The following is a 22,817-nucleotide window of genomic DNA, read 5'->3' as shown; positions in this document are numbered from 1 at the left end:
GCTTTAGATTTTTATGGTGCTTTGGATACATTACAGTATTCACATGTCATTCCTGCAGATCTCTTCTCGCCCCCCCTCTCCCCCCACCTTAACAATCCTTCAGTATGTCACAGAGCTTGGCAAATCCAAAGTGGCTGCCCGTCCTTTTAGGAAAACTTCAAAAGAAGTGGTGAAAGCATCTGAACTAATTTCCTCTGACCGGCTTTGGTGAAATTCAAGCTTTGGAGGCCTGTGATTACAGCCAACTCCTCTCTCTTGGGAGTTCACCTGGTTTTCATACTCATACCCCAGTGCAAGACCACAATCAGCCAATAAACCTGTTCTCCACCAGTGCAATTAACTGTACTCTATCTCATACAGTGCTTAAAAACTTTATAGCAGCTCCAGATCAATGTCTCTACTTATGTCTGGACAATTGAAACCCACAGTTCTTGGTTATTCTTCCCCCTAGCTGAAGTTCAGCCAAATATCCCATAGCAATGTTGGCAACTAGTGGTGTGAGCACCTGGGAGGATGGCGGGTACCATAGATGTTTAAAGGTGTGGCTGAAGCTGCCAAAGGCATGGTATAAACACGGAAGTCTAGAAAAGCCAGAAAGCACAGCAAATCTGGTAACTATGAAAGCAGCCACTGTGGATATCTATACAAAAGCACCTACAGGTGTACCTGACCTAACCACCCGGCACAGCACAGTTCAGCTGACAAGCCACTAGGGCTCGATCTAGCTGAGTAAATGTGTATTTTCAGTGTCATTCTATAAACATAGTCTTCCATGGGTAGAAAGTTAAACGTAAAATTCGTGTGCAGATGTAAATACCTGAGGATGGTTCAAACAGTAACAGGAGCCTATGCTCAAACAACTCAATTTCACACTCTGTTGCTTATTGTAGGATGATTTTACAATAGCTTTCTAAGCCTTATGATTGCAGGACTAAAACTCAATTGACTACAACAGAAGTTTATCACCTAGCTCATACTTAGACAAGTAAATGTGGCTTTTCTGGTCTCAACCTCAATCTCCACCCCATGGCCTTGATTCTGCCTCCCAAAGACAGGTTTACAGTGCCTTCAAGGATGTCTTAGGTATCTCACCTGTCATTCCAGAAAGGCTCTGATATACTGAAGGACCTATGTCATAATGTGTGGATGTTGTAGATACTTTTGAGCACCCAACATGATACCAGACACTTGTATCTGGGCAACAAAGCTGAGTCCCATAAAGCCCCATGCTCCGCTGAAGAACACTGCCATTCATTTTCTTTTCAGCCCCATGAAAAGGAAAGTCTTTTGATGAAAAATGTGTTTAGGAAGATTTGGAGCAGTGTCACAAAATAACGTAGTGTAATTTTCGAGATGTTGGATTAAATAATTTAGCTCAATTTTACATACTTTGTTTTGGCAAGCCACAACCAGGCTAAGAATCACAAATGTCAGAGTATGAAAATACTCCGGGCCCAAGGATTTGAAGCTGTGTAGAAATCATTTCTTGATCTGCTTGTCTGTCTTGTTGCTTTCCCTAGTCATAGAGTTTAAATAACAAACATCCTTTGGGCAGGGATTACATCTCCTTTCATATCTCAAACCCACATTTTGGTTATTAATATAAAGGCTAAGAATATAATTATTACTAGGTGGCTTATCATACTCATCCTTTGGAAGTTCTATCAGTCTAGCAATTTGCTTTGTATCAACATTTTTTTGGTACCTGAAATAAAGTAGTTGGAAAGGTGTGAACCCTTGTCATCACTTAAGCTACTGCACTGACCTGCATGCGGTTCATGGCTTCCCGAATCTGATCCAGATGGTGTGCAGAGCTGAGGGCTTCAAGACGAATGTCTGTTAATTTTAGCTCTTTTTCCCTCAGTTCACTCTTTAGCTGAAGAATAATTTCAGCCTCTGCCTCTGTGCACTCACAGATCCTAAAGAGGAGCAGAAAGCAGGCGGGAGATTAAAGGAAGGTTCTCCCCCAAAGCAGTGTCATTACTAAGTATCAAAGTACTGAAAATGCTTGCTGCTGCTGAAACCTATAAGTGAAGAAAGAATCTTATCAAAGAAACATGAAAAGACTCAAATTGCAAATTAAAAAAGGGAAAAAAAACCACAAAAACCTCAGTAGATGAAATGTTCAGCTTGCTTTATAACTTTCCAGTTCAGTTAGATAGTTTATTATGGAAAAACAGTTATTAAAAACTTTTCAGAAATCTTTTTTTTTTTTTTTTTGAGTGTATCACCTATGGCTTTTAATTTCATTGGTGCAAACTTATGGTTTTCCTAAATAGCAATAGTAAGAACTGAAGTAAGTTGATTAAACTGCACTATTGATATTTACCATCTGTTTGGCATGAACAGTTTTATCTGTTTTGAACAGCGCACAAAGAGAAAGTCCATGACTTCATGATCTAGAAGATTTTGATCTGTAACAGTTTTGATTTATGATGGTTGATGTTTTGCCTGTGGTTTGTCACTTGTTAATGTATGGTGTCTGAAATAACATGTAATTTATTTTTCTTTTTACTTTCTTAAAGAGTAGAATAGAAGTAATCATCATGTGACTATTTTCTGTAAGCACTAATTGTCAGGGAAGAAACCATTATATTGCAAGGAAAGCTCAAAACATGGTTGGCTCAGGGACCCACAACTGTCCAGTAACCATGTCATATTGTTTTGCCTCCCTATGTCATTATCAGACCTAGATCTGTTGCATAATAGAACCAGTAGAAAACAAAACACTGAATTTTGGCTATGTCGTTAAACTAAGCAATATTTTCAGTCAATTCACTAAATGTTATTTGCTCTTTATTGCTGTCACTTTGCATAGTTAATATTTGCAGAACAATTTTAATATGAAGAACATTTTGGAATAATAAGTATTATTATTGTGATTATTATGACTAATATGCAAACAAGAAACATTGGTCAACTTTTAATTGCCAGAATGCATGCAAATGCATTTTGGAAAAGAAGATGCAGCACTCTCGAGGTCAGCAGTTGGGTATACAACTCCATGCCCCACACTCAATTTTACCGGGATCTATGCTTGTAGACCACGAGACCGTTTTGCCTTTTCTTTGGTGCCCAGACTAGAGATGACCTGCACACACACATATTAGAGAGATGCAATTGGAAGAAAGTAAAGGTAATGGTTTAGAAGATAAGAATGAGGTCAAGAAAATATATAAAGAAAGCGTAAGCAAAAGGAAGATGAAGAAGTTCACGGCAAATAAAAATTATGGCAAATTGAAGAAGGAAAATAATGAAGATAATTGACAACATGCACAAATGTTATATATGAGTAAAAATGAATAAAGGCATATATTAGGATTTTTTTCAAAATATTATGATACTATTCTTGGTTTGATGTATCCATACCTATGCTTAAAAAATGAGATTTTATTTACATACATATATTATCTCATACTACAACTTGGGCAACTGGGAAATCACATATCTGTTTGTTGGCTATTTTCTTTTCATTTTTTTCATAGTACATCTTGAGAAGGGATGGATAAAAAGTTCTTGGCAAGCCACCTTTAAATAAGATAAAAATTAAGCAGAAACCAGGGCTACGATTCTGGAAGAAGCAGGAAAAAGGCTATCTACAGTGGAAAGATAAACAGAATGGAAGCAGAAAGTATGAACTGAATTTTCTTTTGCAGATTCCAGAGCTTTTCAACACTCAGCTCCTACAGCTGTAAAATTAAGAAAATGAGACTTCATCAAAAGGAAGAAAACCAAAAAGATAGGTTAGTGTTCCTGAGCAGTTACAGAAGGAAGCTCAGAAGCCTCATATGACTGCAGACAAAGGTTCTGAGTATTAGGAAGAGTTTTACGTTTTCTTTCTTGTAACAGTCTCAGGAGTTTTAGATCAGTAGGTTGCTTCAGGCAGAAGTAAGTCAGTCATGATCTTTGAACAGAGGCTGCTGAAAATTATAAAAAGTCTTGAAGATGATGGTAGTTTAAACCACACAATAGAAACCCAAACCTTCCAAAGAAAGTAACATTAGCAGTGTAAAAGACAAAAAAATTAATCTAAATAAATATATTTTGCATGAGCTCTCCATGGAAAGGAAGATGTTATCCTATGTTATCCTGTGTAGAAAGGTCACAGTAAAAAAAAAATATGCTAATATGATCAGAAAGATCAGTATTTAAAAATGTTACAGAGGAAGAAACAGACGGCTGTGAAATGGACAGATTTTAGGAAGTTCAGGCTCAGAGATCAAATAGCCATGGAAAGAACTTGGGATGAAAGACTAAATACATAGTTTTGCCCTTGATAAATTCTGAAAACACCAGTACATCTAGAGAGCAGGTCAAAGAGACAGAAGAAAAAAGCAGGGTTGGAGGAAAAGAAACAGGATAAGGTTAGGAAAGCAGATATGTGACTCACGAGTAGATAATTTTGTAGAATACAAGTGTTTTGTTTAAGTTCAGGCACTTCCTATTAAGGCTTTTACTAGTGATTTTTAAGTTGATAATGAATGAGATTCAAGGGTCCTAAACATGTAGAAATCCTCCTGTCAAAATACACACTCATCTGAAACCATAAAAATATGAGCTTCCTGTAAAAAAAACAAACAAACCACCAAAATGACAAAACTAGAAATCTAGATGAATTATCCCTTGGTAGTCTTTATGGAATGTGAGGAAAAAAAAATGTTTCTTGTGGAGCGGTTTCTTTTGTGGGAATATTTGCTGTCAAACTCCTAAACCTAGCATATAAAACTGATTAGAGTCTATAAAAAGTTAATCATAAAAGGCACCTAATGCAGGGAGATTCTATTCTAAAGCTCTGCAATCAGTCACGAGACTACAATTCCCCAGGTATTTTAAGGAAGACAAGTCAGGGCTGGATTATTCTCAATTCAGACAAGGAAAGTAAGGCTGGTATCAGTAGTACACATTTGATGGTTCAAAGACATTGATTTCCCCCATCTGGAAAATGTTATAAGTTTAGCAGAATGAAAAAAAGAATAAGTAAAAGAATATGAATAGGACTTGAGAACTCCATAAGAATATAGTAGACATTTAAATAGTAATGAGGAAATGGGACAGCTTTTGACTGATGACTTGTTCTCAGTCCTGAAGCATTAAGGATGGTGATTTAAATAAAAAATAAAAGGAAAATCCCACAAAAAAATCCAAACTGACGAAAGGGGGGAAACAGATAAAAAATGATATAAATTAGTAGCTATGAAATTGATAAAATAATAACGGAAGGGATGGTTATCTTGTAATAATTCATAGCTACCTGGAAGATAAAATGACATTTTTAGTATGTCAATAAGAGAGGAAACCACAATATTTGGCCTTTATTGAGTGGATATGATAAAATTCTTGATGGTGCAAGGAGATCACAACATAAACTTTCGGACATGCATTTGGAAAGAAGTTTATACTGCTAGTTGACTTTGAGTAAAGGGTGTGAAAGGATGAGAGAATGACCTAAAAAAGAGCTGCTGCAAAATTACTGTGTAAATGGAGTAAAGCTCATGAGAAATCTGGCATATGGACAGAGAATGAGATTAAGATTAAGGCAATTGTTTCTGAACTACAAATGGCCACGCTTGAGGAGATGTGTTTAACAGACCACCCAGTTTGGGAAGAGAGGTTTGCCAAGAGAGACACTTACGCAGATGCTGACTGTGATGGTTTCATTGATGTTGTCCCACACTCTCCTGAGCTGTGGGGCAATTTGGGTGATGAAGGAAGAGAGGAGTCTGTCAGCTCTTCTATGTCTGAATGTGAGGAAGGAGGTTTGGTGGACTTCTTCTTTCCAAAGGCCTGTTTGAAAGAGCTTCTTAGCTAGAAAATAAACATAAAGCAAGATTATTTTCTTTGTCAAGGCAATTTGTATGCAGCTCATGTTTCGAAGAGTTAGTTTGCAGATGCCATCCTAGCCACTGCCTGAGGTCAGTATACAGAAGCAAGGTATTAACATATGCAACACAGTATCTCTAAAAACATGATACAGTGCTTTGTTTTGACTTTATTAATTCAGCGCAGCGCAAACGTAATGCTATGGAAAGAGTGCAGGATCGAGTGGTACAGCTATGGGAGAGGAGTGCTCATTTAAAACCAATAAGCCTCAGCGGAATCCCATTCCCATGGCATTCCCTTCAAGGGCTGGCTTTAAATAACCACTTTGCGTCTAGGTACAGGCAGAACCTGCTGTTACCAAATCTGGAAATCAAAACAAATAAGTCCAATTAACTAGGTATGCCAATTTACTTTCCCCATTAAAAAACTGAATGGCCAAACTATGCAATGCTATGGTTTGGATCACAAGCGAGAGGATTTAAGCTGTAGCATAAGGCTTGCTTGGTTGTACTGCTGAGAAGAATGTTAGCTGAAAGATACATACTCTTTGCTGCAGTTTTCTTTAGAATAGTAAGATTTCTGAATGTACAAGCATTGCCTTTTCCCTCTAGAAGCTCTTATCCAGTATTAAAAAGGGACAGAATAGCCAAAGAGCCATTTATTTCAGGAGTCAGATGACAACAGTTTTGTCTGCAGTGAATTTTAACTAGCCCATTCATTGACACCTTTGTCTATGCAGAAGCTGTTCACAGGAAAAATGTGGTTGCTTTATATTTTATTTCCAGAAAGTTGTTCTGATTAAAATTGTATAGAATTCAAAGACAAGCTGGTTGCTCTATAAAAAACAATGTATTCAAATGTTTTATTTGCATTATATAATTGGAGAGTGGGGAGTGTGACCACTGATTGGAGAAACATAATTTAAGTCCTTTCCAGCTCATGTTATCTAATGAGAAAGAAATGGATTTTGGCTACACTCCCCCTTTCTGTAGCCTAAACTTTGAGATTAAAATGAATAGAGACAAACTGAGAGACATACAGGATAATCTGGTTTTAGAAGGTATAAAAGCCTACTGCCAAAATAAATAGCAATCATGCCAAGATAGGGTTCTTTATAGATGCATGCCAAATTTTCCATGGTTTATATTCACCTCACTTCCTCTAGAGTTCACCTTGCAGAAACATGAAAGAGTGTGGAATTACAAATCAAGGGAATGAAGACTGATCAGTATTCTAAAACAAATGTTTATGCAGGTAATATTTTTAAAACAACAAAAACATATTTTCCAATTATTTACTGAAAGTATTTGAGTAAACCCTTAGCACTGTGTGGTATTTGTGTGTTCCACTTAGGAAGCACCTTAGTATCTGTAAACACCATTCTATTTTTACATGAGAATTCTTAGCAGATTTCAACTTCCTTTGTGGCTAGGTAGCATATTTCATTCATTTGATTTGAATCAAACTCTGACTGAAGAAAAATCAAACAGGGTTTCGATGTGGCTTTGGCCACAACAGCTACTTTAAAGAGGGCTTGTTTGGTTTTGGTTGTTGTTTTTTTTTTTTTTTAGAAATATCCTGGCTTATGCAAATAATTCCCTGCTGATAGTCAACACTTTTTAGCTTGCTGATAGTGTCACAGTATGGATACATGTGAATTGATTCTTATCCTTCTGGCCCCAAAATAATATTGTAGATGAAATGGACCATTATGCTACTGAGGCACCAGGAAACAACATAATAGCTAAAAGATATGTTTGAACCTGCTGAGCACTTACCCAGTTTTTCTTTTTCTTTTTCTTGGAGTCAGCATCATTACCACTGCCAATGCTTGAATGGCTTGTAGCACTGTTGATGCTGGAAACACTTTCTGAAGAATGTTGTCGCCTTATACGTAAATCTAAAGAAAAGAAAATGCTGTGAAATCCATCTGTCTCTGTTCCAATATAATAATAATTCTTATATTTATGTAGTATCTTCCTCCTCAAAGGGAGATTGAACATAAGTGGCATTGATCTTTGCAGTGGCTTGGATTCAAGCTATTGTAGCCCATAAGAAATCACAAGTGGATCAATGGGGGTGCATACAATTCGGCGAATACTTAGGAGCTTGTCCAAACTGAGATCTTATTGGCATGAAGGTGATGATCTCACACAGCAATCTATGCAGGCGTAACCTCATAGCTAAGCAGTTTAGTTGACTTACTACTATCACATGTACTGCAGTTCTTTTTCTAAGTATAGGTGCTGCTTGACTTGTAGCAGGCCTAATAGGTGTTCAAATGCTTCTAACATTCCATGATTGAAATAAGCAGGCAGGAATTCATTAAAAATGAAGGAAACAAAATAACCAAGAAATAGAGAATATGAGAAATTGTTGGTGAGGCTTTTGAGTTTCAATTTCTTAAAAGTCTCTGATAACTATATCTTAATCACTGGAAAATATTCTTGCAGAAAATACCCACTAATATCAAGGGAAATTACTTTTTAGATTATTTTATTACTTCCTAGGAGTTAGCTTTGCTATGCTCAAATCATGCAATGAAATGACCTTAGGGCAAACATCTAAATATTGACCTCTTTAAAGAAAGATCAATGGCACTCTCAAAAATAAATGCTGCTATTTTCCTTCAAGTAATCTCTTTGGTGTTGCTTATCATTAGGCACTTTTGAAGTACATGTTTATCACGTGGTGTTTGCCTAACTGCAATGAGACATTAATTCAGAATTGAAAATACCTGCTTTCCTGCATGGATTTTAGCATCTTGTTGAAGGAGCTGAGCTGTAAGTCCATCTCTTAACAATGAGTTCAGCAATTTTCAGAGTGACATCTTGTGCTGTGTTTCCAAATGATAACCAAGTCTAGCCATACAATTTCACTAGTATCTTGGGCATATTTCAATACACAGGAAAGGAGTACATCTTGACACCCAGGAATCAATTCCTGGCCACCCAGTTCTGAGATAGCAAGGCTCCAGGAACTAACTCTGTGGCAAACAGGAAGTGCATGCAAAGTTTCCAGCTCTGAAAATACCACAAATATGTCTACCACACACTGCAGAATGTGCTTGCCCTTGCACCAGAGTCCCCCAAAAACTAGAAAAGTAGTGACTTTGCTTTTTTTTCTGGGGAGAACTGTGCACTTATTTTAATACTGACAAGAACATACCTTTGTGGGTATGGTCGGGACCATTCAAGGCTCCTTGAATAGCAGCTTGTGCAGCAGAATTCTGGGCTTTCAGCATTTCAATGGTTTCCCTTAGCTCAATAAGCTCAGATTCCTGTGGTAAGAGCAAAGAGAGCCCAAAACATATGGCACAAGAACAATGTTTGTCTAAACTAAAAAAAAAACGACAAGAGTGGTCAAACTGAAGTTCATGGGACTGCTTGGGTGAACATAAGGTCAACAACTAAGTAGAATGCATATTTTTTCTCCAAAGATATTAAACTCAACTAAAGTATCTTTCACACTTTTTCTATAGAAAATGATTGTGATACTTTTAAGAAGAACAAAACATTTTTAATAACGACTCATCTCAAAAGGTTCTCAATTGAATATTCATTATAAAGTTAAGAGAAACCAAAAAAACTTATATTGAAAGACAATAAAACCATTTGAATCACATCCTAGTGTGTGAGGCTACTGTTTAATGGATTAATCTCAAGCTGAATTTGTGTATTTTTCAAAAGATTTAACTTGCTAAATAATAATTCAATTACCACCCTCTTCTCCCCCCTCCCCAACAGTAATTGTAAGTTGAAGTAGAATTACTGCACTTGAGTTGAGGACATTCTGTATAAGAATGCACAGCCAATTTTGATTAAAAAATAGCTTTTATTGCTGCTGTGCTATGCCTGTCTTTCCAGCCCATTTTTATATAATGATAATTAAAGGAATTTAGCCTCAACAACAGAGAAAAGAAAAGAAGGAAAAGAGGTTCCAAATCTTTTGAGAAAGACGCTTGAAGATTATGTGCTTCCATGTCACTGCTTAACCTCTTCCGAAAGACAGCCTTCTGAGGGAAATCATACTTTGTAAAATATTCAGCAGTTTTGATTTTCGGAAAATTCCATTGTGTTTTTTTTTTGTTTAAGATGAAAACCAGCTAGCAATACAAATATTTTCTAGCCATTTCACAATGATTCTCACCACATTTTGTCTGTTGCTGCTCAATCAGGCTGTGAAATGTTATTTCTTTAGACAACTACATTGACTCCAGTGGTGACTAATCACTCACTGAGATATCCTTTCTTGCACACTTTAGTTAAACAAGACCTTCCTGTTTACTGGATACTACTCAAAATGAGTAAGGGCCCAAAGGTTTAAAGCTCAGTCCTGGAAGGTGCTAAGCAACCTCTTAATCCTGAGCTTGGTACAAAGGTTCAAATTGAATTTACTACCTATCAGGTTTAGATTTTTTCCCCACTTGTTAAAACAGCACAGTAAAAAACAAAATTGTTTCCTCATGAATAGGATACCCAACCTGCATTAACACTCTGAATGGAGTAATTTTTCTCTACTTAAAGTTATTCCATTTGATAATTCTACTATTCTGACAATGCTGGCATTGTCACTCCAGTGAGTCTTTGATACGGGATCTTTCAGTATGGATTAAACCTAAAATTGCTTATGTTTTAATTAAAATCTGGAAAGGAAAGATTTTATCTTCAAACTCTTCTGTGATACTGTCTGGGTAAACCTGATGCTGCACAGTTTAATTCTCCTTGTGCTTTATGAAGATTTGACTGCAATGGCTATTAAAAAAAGATCTGTCTGTCTTATTGTCACAGCTGTCCCTGTCTCCTTTCAGTGTTTTTTAAACAAAAATCTAATATAATCTGCTGATTATTTTCCATGTTAAAGCATCTGCTTTGGTGAACGTACCTTTTGTTCCGCTGTCATTGTTAGACTTTGCAATCGGCCAGTCATATTTCCCAAGCTTTTTTCAAAAGCTGCTACTAGATGAGCCTGTGAAAGAAACAGAAGACAACATTTGTCATGACAATAGTACACTTTTCCAAGATCTACTTGTTTTTAAAAAATATTTTTTTCCCTCCCAGCTCACATTCTTTGGCCCTTTTCTATTAGTTTTAAACTCAGACTGAGCTAACTTGGACAAGTGAAGCAGCTGAGCGAGTCCAGTGTTCTTCAGGCTTCTTTAGCCCCCAAGAAGATTAGCTTAGATACCTCTGCCTAGAAATAAATTATGGATTCAATGTCCTGCTTTGAGTTAATTCACATATTGGTCAAAAGAAATCTGCTCCCAATTAGAACTCCAGGAACAATAATTTTCAGTTAATGAACATTTCAGAACAGGAATTCTAATACTTTCTCTTAAAAGGTCAATTTTAACCTCACAAATAAAACACTTCTGAGGAATCCTGGGAATCAAACAAAATATATCACTATTAGTTTTATAAAAGATCTTTATAATTAATATAAAATTAATAGACTAAGTATATTTGTGTGTTTTGTGTATATAAATTAATAAAACCCATATAAAATATAAATATAAACATGTATGCAAAATGTATATGCAAAAAAATTCATGAAAATTGGAAGCCCTATTTCTCAACAAGAAAGAAATAAGGTTGAAACTGATTAAAAGATTTTTTAAAAATTAAAGCTTCATATTATTTTCTAATACCATTCACCCTACACTGTATGCAAGCAAAATTTTTACAAACAATACATCAACTCTCTAAGTTGACCCTAAGTGACATCAGGCTTAGTAGACAAAGAAATTCAAATGGTCATAAAGAAACCAATAGGCTAAGTCAGCTTGCACAGTGAAGGGAAAGTAAAAAATTTCATTTTTATAATATTCCATAAAATTCCATACACTCCTCTCACAACAGCAAATAGTAAAAGCAGAAGGAAATACTTATTTTCTCTTTACCATCTCAAAAGTGGTAAAAGGCAAATTTTTTCAAACATAGGCACTACAATATGCTTGGAGATATAACTCAAAAAGAACATATTTATATGCATATAAGGATTAATTGAGCTTCCTCACCAGAAAATTTATGTTTTATTAAAGCAGTACAGGCACACACAGTGCCTGGTAATTTTTTCAGTTACAGATTTGCATGTTTGTACAAGCACAGTTGAAATTGTTCCAATGTAAGCGATTTTACTGAATCTGAGGTATAATCAGAAGAAGACATAGTCCAAAGAGGATTCTGTTATGCTCCTTAGGAGGAGGAAAATAACTTCTTGCCACCTTGCTCTGTATATTCTTCCTCAAATGAAAAAAGATTGTCATATATATAATAGTATCCCCTTCAGAGCTGTTATAGTGACAAATGGCTTCTGTGTTTTGCAAATAATTTTTGATTGCTTTAAATATTTCAGATGTAAGCTCCTTATTTTATATTCACTAAATTATTAAAAGTTTGCTCTTTTTAAATTATATTATTAGTAAATAATTTACTTAATTACTGATGGGTATAGTGGTCAATCCACCTGCTTTCTGCATTGGTAGGGATATTGTTACGGATAACTCTTTTGGTAAAGGATATGTATCCCAAGGACTAACTTTTATGAACATGGGGATTTATATATAAATAATTTCTTCAAATTTACTTGGTAAATTGTGTATATTCCTATTGTAACTTTTGTAACAGGCTATATTCTTGAAGTTATAAGTTTAAATAAAAAGAAGTTTGAATATGTGTTAAATGCACCTCTGGAAACTGTTAATTAATATAAAGCTATTCTAGATAATTTGGCAACTACAGCCTTCGGTTGTTTTCACTACTTTATTCCTTTGAGATGATAAAACTAATTTTTAAAATTGTTATTAATTTTAATAATTAGCTACATATTAAAAATATCCGGACTGATTTACGATGTTATAATTCCAAAGATGATGAACACTGACACAGAAGACAATTGGAGACAAAGTAGGTGCAATACCACAGACTTACAGCCAAATGTCTCCTCATTACATGTGTTTAACAGCAAGCTAATGGAGCTCACTGTTCCCTGACTTGTAAAAAATTCTATGGCTTGGCTGACAGCCTGTGGCTCTCCTTTACAGTGAGAATAACAATGGGGACTGAGGGCTTGAAAAGAGGAATAATTTGCTTAATTATGCATTACTTTTGTCCATTTCTCACAATTAGACTGTGATAACCACACTATGCATATTTGTGCAAAGTATTTTCCTATGCCAAGTCTACAGCTTATATTGTACATGAATAAGCCACAAGGAATGCATAGCAAAAAATAAGAGCTAAAGCGTATCATTAAAAATGTCATCAAAGGTCACTGAATCTGTTAAGTTATTGACTGACAGTCGAGAAAGATAGCCGTGTCACAATTATGGATTCTTACTGAAATTCAGCTTGTGATAGAGCACATTACCTTCTGGAAGTAGCACTCTAGATTTTTTGCATCATAAATGTAATTGGATCAAGATGATGGATCCTTCCTAAAGCTAAAGGCTATCAGGTCTTGATTTACTAATAATAAAGAAACGTAATTCAAAGGCCCATTGACTGAAAACAATTCAAGAAAAAACTTTCAGTCACCTTGTTCATGACTTTAAATGTTTATTGCAACAGAATATTCTTCATTGAAATACAAAGTATTAATTTTACATTCAGAGTAATAAACTGTGCTGCATTTCCCCATGGTAGCAAATGTTTGTTTATTCAGCAGTCTAGGGAACCCCTACTTCTTGAAATCTTATGCAGATTTGTCCCAAAAGAAATGCTATATATCAAAACAAGAAAAGTTGGTTTGAAAAAGGCTAGATTATCGGTATATTCATATGTGTATGGAAGTATGCATAAAACTTATGTATGCATGCCCCATTTAAGGTCAGACTTTGCATTTAAATAGTTAAATGCAAAATAATTCAGAAAAGAAAACAACAGAAACAAATAGAAGTAACTCTGTCTTTGAAGATGCTCATTAGAAATTAAAAATTCTAATTAGAAACCCCTTCTACACTTATAAACTTGGTGATCGATTTTCATCGGACTGGTAATCCTCAGTCTCTGAGGGTTATTAACTTTATCCAAAAGGATCCATTCTTTCATTCTTTAAAAAAATATTTAGCAATATTTTTTTAAGTTACAGCCAGTCCTTCACACCTTAGAAATCTGTGTTAGATTCAGTATTTTCATTCATGCCATATGTCATTTGAATACCATACAAAACAGCATGAATATTGCATATGTTTTAAATAGAATTTAAGTAAAAATTTTTCTTCACAATTGAAGCATTTGTACTTGGAAATAGATGTACTGGAATTAGAGTTAAGTAACTGGACATTACTGCAAGTATACCTACAGCAAAATATATTTATCTTTAGCATGATTTACATATTAGATACATATATGATCTCAGCTCTTAACTGAAGATCCGTCACATATGGATTAATTTTGACTTCTATTAACTTGTGAAATTCTCACCGGAAATACTCAAAGAGATATATGCTCAGGGAATGACTTCAGTGATAAGATGAGAGATTTCATTTTAATAGTTTCCTTCTTAGTAAACAAATCTAGTCAGCCAAATCCCAAATATCTCAGGTCTTACGTTTACAGCCCATCCTGAACATGACACCACCATATCCAAAGACTATCTGCTGACACATTTTGCAACTTGACCTGTGGTGTACAGGTTTATAAAACAAAGGTAAATAAATAAATTTCCTCCCACCTGACACGGCTGCATGAAAGGAGGTGTGAGAGGCCAGAAGGGATCAGGCTGACTGCAAGAAGCAACAGTACATCTGGTGACCTTTTCTGTTCGCCGCCTGCTATTATCTTGTTGTTTGGCTGTAGGATAGTGGTTCAGAGCTGGCCAAACAAGACTATTAGCTAACGAACCCCCTCCGCTTTCTACTGGCATCCTGGGTCTACTACAGTTTGCAAGCATGCACCCTTCAGCTTTATACAGTACAAAGCACTGATCAAAGTCCCTCCGAACAGGCTGGGTTCAGGCTGCACACTGGAATTTGAGCCCTTGTCAGTCATGTAGGAAGTCTGCTGGTTGGACACTTTTTGCACTGAAAATAGGCTCTTTCTTAATTAGTATTGAGATTTGCCCTTCAGCAACATCAAAACAGGCATGAGGGAAAAAGCCAGAATCTCAGAAAAAAACTGTAAATTAAGAATCCAAACAAAAGCTGGGCCTTGCTTGAGTTTAATCATATGCAAGCAAAACACTTTGGGGTTAATCAAATGAAATAAACTGATGAAATCAAGCATAGTACTTGAGTCCAGCCAACAAAAACAAAATAATAAATTAAACCAAGTCAGAAAAGTCTTAATAGAGGTATCCAAAATGCCAGAGGAATGCTATAACTTCCAAAAGACAGATTTTGATACAAAGCAATATATCAACCAAAAGCTTGATGAAAAAGGTCAAATTTCTGCCTGACAGCCTTTTAATGACACATGTACTACTGTCACCAACAGCCTTTTGTGGCGAAGCAAATACAGGCACAAATAGTGTTGAAACAAGATGAATAAAATGCTTTTTTTTTTTTTTTATTTGCATAAACTATTTTAGCTCAGTTCTACAAAAGGAGATAATAAATATAACTCAAGCCTGAGATGAACTGCAAGGGAACAGGATTTCTGGCTATTAATAGTTCCTTCTCCAGACTACCGTGAGGAAGAAAGTGCTCCTCTTTTTCAGACAGTGAAATTTGGGGGGGTTTAGAACTAAGGCAATGATAACTGCATGTATAGCAAAAGCATCAGAAAGGAGTAATTTTCTGGTCAGTAAAGACACCATAGAAAATACTGTTCATAACTGCCTGCCAGGGTCAGATATATCTATAGAAAAGATACACACAGTGACCCAACTCTTTTCTGCATAAAACTTATTGCTCATTCAGAATTTAGCCTACTGGAGTACAAATATGACTCACAATGAGAGCCACACTAGTACTATTCTTGTAGAGAATAAAATATATTTTTTATTTCTTCTCTGAGAACAAATTCCAGCTTTTGTGATTAGGACTATTCCTTCTTTAAATGCCAGGGGCTGGTGCAGTACGTCTCTTGGATTAAGAGATAAATGATAAATGAACACATGCAAGTAAAGAATTGCTAAGAGAGTGTAAGTTCATGAAAATAAGGAGCTTATCTGAATTTTTCATAAGTCTGTCAAATTAAAACAAGTATTTGTTAATTATTTATCAGTTTTATCAGACATATATAATCACTGGAATTTGAATATCTATTCTGTAATCAGACTAAATTTCAGAGGCCATATCACAATTAAAAGGTTTTACATACACTGTTTTCAAGATGGATTTTATTAATTACGTTTAAGTGATACTTGGTAGGATGTATTTACAGAAAGTGCTCAAATGACTGACAGGATTAGTACTCACACATCTTAAGGACTCTCTTTTGATCCTGTGGACTTACGTGGAAGTGTTCTTTTAATGTTCTACATCTTCTGTTCCAGAAATAGCATAGAATGAACTCAGAACCAGACTTATTGTGAAATACTTCTCAATGTTTGGTTTGTAAAATATATTTTGTGACAGCATCCCAAATAATATTTACTTATAATATCTCGTAATATCTACTTTTCTTTTAAGACTGTAATCATCATAAAAGCATCTAAATCTCTTGTTCATGCCTGGAGAATTTGAAGCCACTAAGTTTCACGCTCCTGACAAGTTTAATTTTGAGGGAATTTCCACATGTTGGGGATTTGGAAAAAAAGGAAATATTTCTCTGGTAGCATTTTAAAACCCCATATGCTAAAAGGATCAGCTTTAGGGTCATTTATAGGTTTAGAGTTTAAGGACTGTCTCCATGGAGATGGATTAGAAGGTGGGTCACACAGTCAAAAGAATTTGATCAAATTAACCTACAACATATGGCACGCATGCACATATATATAGGCAGACAAGCACATACAGGTTTACAAATGTAGTGCTTATGGATGGGCAAAACTAGATGCACATGTATATATTTTTTATCTGTCCTTTTGAAAATGCTACACCTCCAATTAGATCAGGAGAAAAGCCATGGGTATTCTTAGTAGATGTTCAGAAGTTGAGAGGCTGGTACAGGGCACCAGGTTCTGAACCAACACAATGTGAATTATACAGATCAAACCCAACTTATTCCTCACCCATGCAGCAGAATTAGCTTGAGTGAAAACCAAGCCAAAATGTAACTACCCATTTTTAGTTGGACTAAGTTTCTTCAAAATATGGACAAAATCGAATTGTAACTTGGAGCTGAATTTGAAAATTTGCCTGGTAATGTTATTAGAAACCAGTCTGTACGGTGTTTCCTTCACACAAGAGAATACTGTCCAGAGATATAATCAATGACTTCTAAATAACACTGTGGAGAAATTGGACACAATTTGCCCAAATGAACAGAACAGCGGTCTCATTGCCTCAGGTACAGAGAAGAATACATTGCCATCCTCACTCTACTGTACTTGTTACCGTATTATAGGCTACAGTGTTGCTGGGGTGACTGGAAAAGGATGGAACCTAAATAGAGTCAACTCTCAACTCTCCCTTTCAACATAAGTGAGAAAGAATATGCTGGTACTTTCTGTTCAGAACTAGTGGAAGGAGTGAAGGGCCAGCTGCTGTTCTGCCGCAGAGTAAAGCCATGGTACCAAGAGCCTGAATTATTCCCATCAGAGGGGGTCCCACACCAGCTGTAGTCCAGGCACCTGAGCACAAGCCCACCAAAAGCAAATAATTTAGTCTTAATGATGTGGTACCACTGCTTAAAATCATAGAATTATTTGGGTTGGGAGGTCATCTAGTACAATGTCCCAGCTATGGTCAGGACATCTTTCACCAAATCAAGGGCTTGCAGGAACCAAGATAACTCCTCTGGTAACATCAGCAGCTGCTACGTGAGCATTAACAGGGCACTCAGAGTGGATGTGGGGATGTTTGTGATTGTGCTGTGTCACAAACACAGCCACAGGCCACCTCCCTGTGATACCCACCATGAGGCAGAGCTGCTGCAGCCCTGCATTTTTGGTGGAAACAAAAGTGCCCTGCAAAGAGCAACGGACTTGTCAGCAAGCATGACTACCTGAGGCACGCCGGCTTAGCTCTTCTGACCTCTTGGTGTTGGTATTAGTTTGTTGCTTTCAAAATAGGTGAGTGGAGAATTGCCCAATATGGCAAATTTACAAACATTGCAGGACTCCAATATTGTTTGCTTCACTAGTTCATGCTCAGAACTCAGGGCAGACTGGCAATCTATACTGCTTCAGCAGTACAAACACCCACAGGTGTTCTGCAGGCACCTGAACAGAGCAGAAAGTACTAAGAGGAGCTATTCCACATTTTCACGTGTGACAGTCCTAAGAGAACAAGCAGCTTTTGCACAGTTAGAGATTATTTTTCCAACTTATGAACACAGTACTTCTTCATCAACTAAAATAATTTCTGGAAAATAATGGCAGTATTTCTAGATTTAAATACTCAGGACATGTATGTTTCAAAGAAAGGCACATTATCAGCTGCCCAAGACATCAGGAAACTACTTTCATGAAATGCAAAATGATACTCTTGCAACTCTACTTCAGCTTTCCTTGGGAATGGTAACTATAGTTATATCCTGAACTGCATTTAAAAATCATGATACCACAGATTGTTCAGTAACTATCTGGTTACTTCATCTGAAACCATAGTAACCAGATAGGATTGTAGCTCACATTCTTATCTGGCATTATTTTCTGATAACATGTTCAATAACTCGTATTACCAGAGTATGACAATTGGAAGGAACATGAGGGAGCTGCCTGTAAAATACCCCAGTTGCCATTACTTATATTTCAACACAGTTATTGCAGTATACGAGTTCTACATATTAATACGATTGTATACTCTTCTTCCCCCCACATCTGTCTGTGTTTCACAGGGTTTGTCTTTGTGAAATGAAACTATAATGACTTCTATAAGAATCTGAAGTTCATGTCCTTTCTTTGATTTTGTCTTCTTACTCTTGTGCTTTCCTTTTTAATTGATACTGAGAACAGAGTGAAACTGAATTGGATAGGACTGTTGTCACATCCAGACTCTCATTTTCATTTCCATTGCATTCAATTACAAGATTTCCTCTGCCTGAAGCTGAGGCAATACCGTTAATGAAACAATTAATTTAAAAAAACACCAAAATAAATAAATAGTAAAAGTTTCACAGACCATGTGTTGGTACTTGAATTAAGTAAGAGCTATTAACCAGTCTGATAATTTATTCTTTGATAATTTATGATCACAGGCAAAAATACTTACATTTGCTGAAAGCTGAGATGTAAGGGTAGCAACTTTCTCTTGTGATGCAACCAGCTCCCTCCGTAGTTTCTGAATTTGCTATAAGAAAAAAAGACTGCTGTCAATATTTCAGTAATTTCCTTTGTTGTTTTGTTTTGTTTTGTTTTCTTAAGCGATCACTAATAGGTTTACAATGTCTTAGTTTCACAGTTTAATATCAGAAATAATCCAAAATAGAAATTATTAAAAGTTGGCACTTAGTGCTGCTCCAACAGTTTTCTTGCACTTAACCAGTGTATGAACTAGGATCCCAGCTAAGGGAGCACATATGGGCAAGTGCTCAATTACTTTAGAGGTACAATCTTCTGTTTGCACATGTAAATGTCATGGGTTTTTTTACCAAATCCCTTAAGTCACAAACATATCCATATCCAACCCTGGATGAGGCCTGAGATTATGAAGCACAACAAATTTTGAGTGAGGTTCGCTTTGCTTGACTGCAGGAGTAATGCAACCAACATATGTTAAATGTATACGTTAGACTCAGATGAAGTGCCAAATGATACTCTCTCACTGCCTGGCATGAAGAAGGCTTTGATGACTACCTCAGACACAGATTTTTGCTTCATGGGTATCTAAAATTGGATGAGGTACAGTAACATTTTTTTTTTCTATAACACAGTACTTCCCACAGTCCCTGCAAGTCAAACATGCAGCCACTTTAAACCTTATATGTCTTTCAAAAACTTGCTTGCCAACTTAAAAAAAATGTAGCTTTGAGTGTGACTGTTGACATGAAGATAAACTTAACTCAAGGCTCCTCTATCCTTTTGTGAAAAATAGAATCCTTAAGAAAAATATCTGTTCATATTTCAGCCAGGCTAGATATCTAGCATGAAGCTAATGCATTATTTTAAGCTCATTTAACCCTATTTGAGGACTCCAAGTACTGTCCTGAACTTAAGCACAGCATGGAGTTTCACTTTGAAACTCCTTTCATATTCAGACATAAAAGAAATTAGGACAGATTGGAGAAGTAAAATGTCTAAAACTAGTTTAGGAAAGGGACCACATAACATTCACTAGTAAAGACTATTGCAGTACTTTAATTTTATGACTCTCATGAAAAGCAACAGGGAATATTATACAAGATTTAAGAATGAACAAGTTCCTGTACACCTATGATACAAAAATAGCCAGGTTATTTACAATAGCTTGGAGCAGAGGAGACAAACTATTGAGCTGTTTGCCATTTTGGACTGTCAATTTTCTTTTTTCCAAGTTTTCTCTTTGGTTTTCAATAGCAATTATTTGACCCTCATGCTTAAGCTACACTTTCATCATATTCTTGCAACTATACAAAGGCAGTTCTCATGAAGTACTGTTCAACATCTCCTGCAAGAGCATCACTGAGCAGGCCTAGATACTAAGAAAATGTCATGTAGAAATACACAGGGAAGAAATGTTATTTCACTTCTATGTACAGCCCTCTATAAAGGGCAATGAAATGAGGAACCGTCATTTACAGTACTGAGCTATGGGATGCTGCTTTAGTTCCTTCACTTTGACTTTCAGAGAAAGAACTTAGAAAATTCAAGTAGAAATTATATTGAAATATACTGTGGCAAGTAAGGAAGAATATGCTTATTTGTTCAAATTCCTCAAAATACTTTTGAGTTGACTTTTTGTCTGATTAGAGTAGTAAAAATAGGAGCAGCGTGAATGCAGGAGTTGGAAGGCATGTAGCTCTGTGAAGTGGAAGTCCACTCCCTGGTGCTGCATTTTATTGCTGCTACTCCTTGGGACCCTTTTAATACAACGAGGACTTCATTTTTGAGAAGGGCTGTAATTGTATCCAGCTGCTGACCTGTGCTTGTCACCCATTCTTACACACTGTGAGGAGAAAGAAGCTGTTCTCCATGTCATATTTGATTTATATCTGAAATCAATCTGTATTGCTCTAAAATCCATCAAAGTGGTCAGTTTCAGAAACTTAATATGATGCAAAAGGTAACAGAGACAAGTTCAAAGTGAACATTTGAAGCATTTTTCTCCTGAAAGGCAGCACATTACCTTAAATTGCACAGTCCCTTAGATCCAGTACAGAGTGGCATTAAGTCTGAAATTGGACATATCACTATCCTCCACTTTCATCAATTCTTTTCACCTTTTCAGAACCTCAGCCAGGAGGCATTCTTCAGCACAATGCTAAGAAAACACTTCTAGTGCACTAGAAGCTGCATACTTCTTAAAAAGTGGTGCAAAGAGACAGGGTATATTTTTCCCAGTGACTCAGCAGTTTAACCATGGCAGGTAAAATACAAACTTTAAAGTAATATAAAGCAATACATAAAAATAAAAACAAAGAAAAGTTCTTACCTCTGAATGTGCCTTTTCTTCTGCCTGGAATAAAACAAAGAAGAAATGGCTTAGAAACTGGCTGCAGAGTAATTGCCATAATAGAAAATAAAAGCCAGCTACACTGAAGTGAAATGAATAGCTTCATGGATCCATTACATTTAAGAAAAGTATGCAGTAAAAACAATAAATGGAATTCTTTTCAACTTAATTGGCAAGGCTCCAGCTGAAACCCCAAAGAGATTGCCAGCACACTGACAACATGAAACAGTGGATAGAGAGAGAACAGGAACAGAACTGCAGAAAGTCCAGCTATATTTCTAAGATACAAAAGAAAACTTGCTATGCTGCCACCGCAGAGACCTCACTTTGTTCCAGCAAACTTTTATACTGTGATGTTTATTATGGACCCTGGCTGAAACTACTGTAATAACTGGTACATCACTACATGGGAATATTTAGCATAATGATTGTGTTATTTACCAGCACCGATATGGCACACATTGATACCAACTTTCTGATCTATGTTTGCAAAAAGGAGATCTGCCTACAGGAAAAATTGAAATTCTATTCTCATTATATGTGGTTCATGAAAAGTCACAAAGGGATCAGAAAGAGACCACGTGCACTTGTGAATTCTACAGTGCCAAGAAAAGTAAAAAAGAAAATAAAAATTGAGGGTTGGCGACCTTTTCCTGAAACTGTCATGTGGGGATGTGGTCCCCCATCCTTAGACCACTGCCCCTCCGATGAAAACAGTGCTATGTATTGTTACCAAACTACTCTCTCAGTATAAAAAGAAGCATTTCCCCTCTCACAGAGTTCAGCAAGGTGGCTCCCACAAGTCAAATTTTGTAGGCAGTGCAGGAGGTAAATGAAAGACAAAGAAGAGGATTCTGGGCATACTCAAGTGAAAAAATAAAATCTGACAACCAAACACTTCTGAGCAGTTTTTTCTTTAGTGTTCATGCTTATACCATTGTAACTCAGAACTCAGCTTTTGGTTCAGAATAATCCAGAACAAAATAATTTTTTTCACCATCATATCCATGATTCCCATACTTGCAAGGATTCTTTTTTTCTTTTTCTTGGAGACTTAAAATATTAACATTCAAATTATGTATCCTTACATATCTCCTTTGAACTTGGCTTAGCAGAGTTAATACAGTCCAGGGATTCTAAATGTAGCTAAAGCTGAAAGTCAGTGTGAGAAATATAGCAATTAACTATGTGCAAATTGAAGTGTCTCACCTACTGGGCAGGAGGAGATGAAAATTGCAGAATGTCTGTCATACTTTATACCGTCTTGTGTTTTTCAACTTCTCTGAGAGCTAGATATATTCACTGCCAAAACTGAATGAATATTTCAGTCCTACAGTACACTAAGATCTCTTACGTGCCA

At 36.2% G+C, this 22,817-nt stretch overlaps 1 protein-coding gene across 12 annotated transcripts in view; it reads right to left on the bottom strand.

Annotated features, from left to right (window-relative positions):
• Window positions 1-22,817, bottom strand: part of NAV3 (neuron navigator 3) — a 553,670-nt gene that overhangs the window by 19,540 nt on the left and 511,313 nt on the right. For all 12 annotated transcript variants that reach the window (XM_054072776.1, XM_054072766.1, XM_054072783.1 and 9 more), the window contains 7 exons: window positions 21,437-21,460; window positions 19,079-19,156; window positions 10,705-10,788; window positions 8,989-9,100; window positions 7,599-7,720; window positions 5,633-5,805; window positions 1,766-1,919 (listed from right to left, as the gene is read on the bottom strand). In XM_054072776.1, the coding sequence (XP_053928751.1) occupies window positions 1,766-1,919; window positions 5,633-5,805; window positions 7,599-7,720; window positions 8,989-9,100; window positions 10,705-10,788; window positions 19,079-19,156; window positions 21,437-21,460 (747 nt within the window). The remainder of the gene's footprint in view (window positions 1-1,765; window positions 1,920-5,632; window positions 5,806-7,598; window positions 7,721-8,988; window positions 9,101-10,704; window positions 10,789-19,078; window positions 19,157-21,436; window positions 21,461-22,817) is intronic.

The sequence above is a fragment of the Cuculus canorus genome, chromosome 1, assembly GCF_017976375.1.
Source record: "Cuculus canorus isolate bCucCan1 chromosome 1, bCucCan1.pri, whole genome shotgun sequence".
Taxonomy (NCBI): Eukaryota; Metazoa; Chordata; class Aves; order Cuculiformes; family Cuculidae; genus Cuculus; species Cuculus canorus.
Note: the sequence above shows the minus strand (reverse complement) of the source record. Positions and strands in the feature narration are given on the sequence as shown.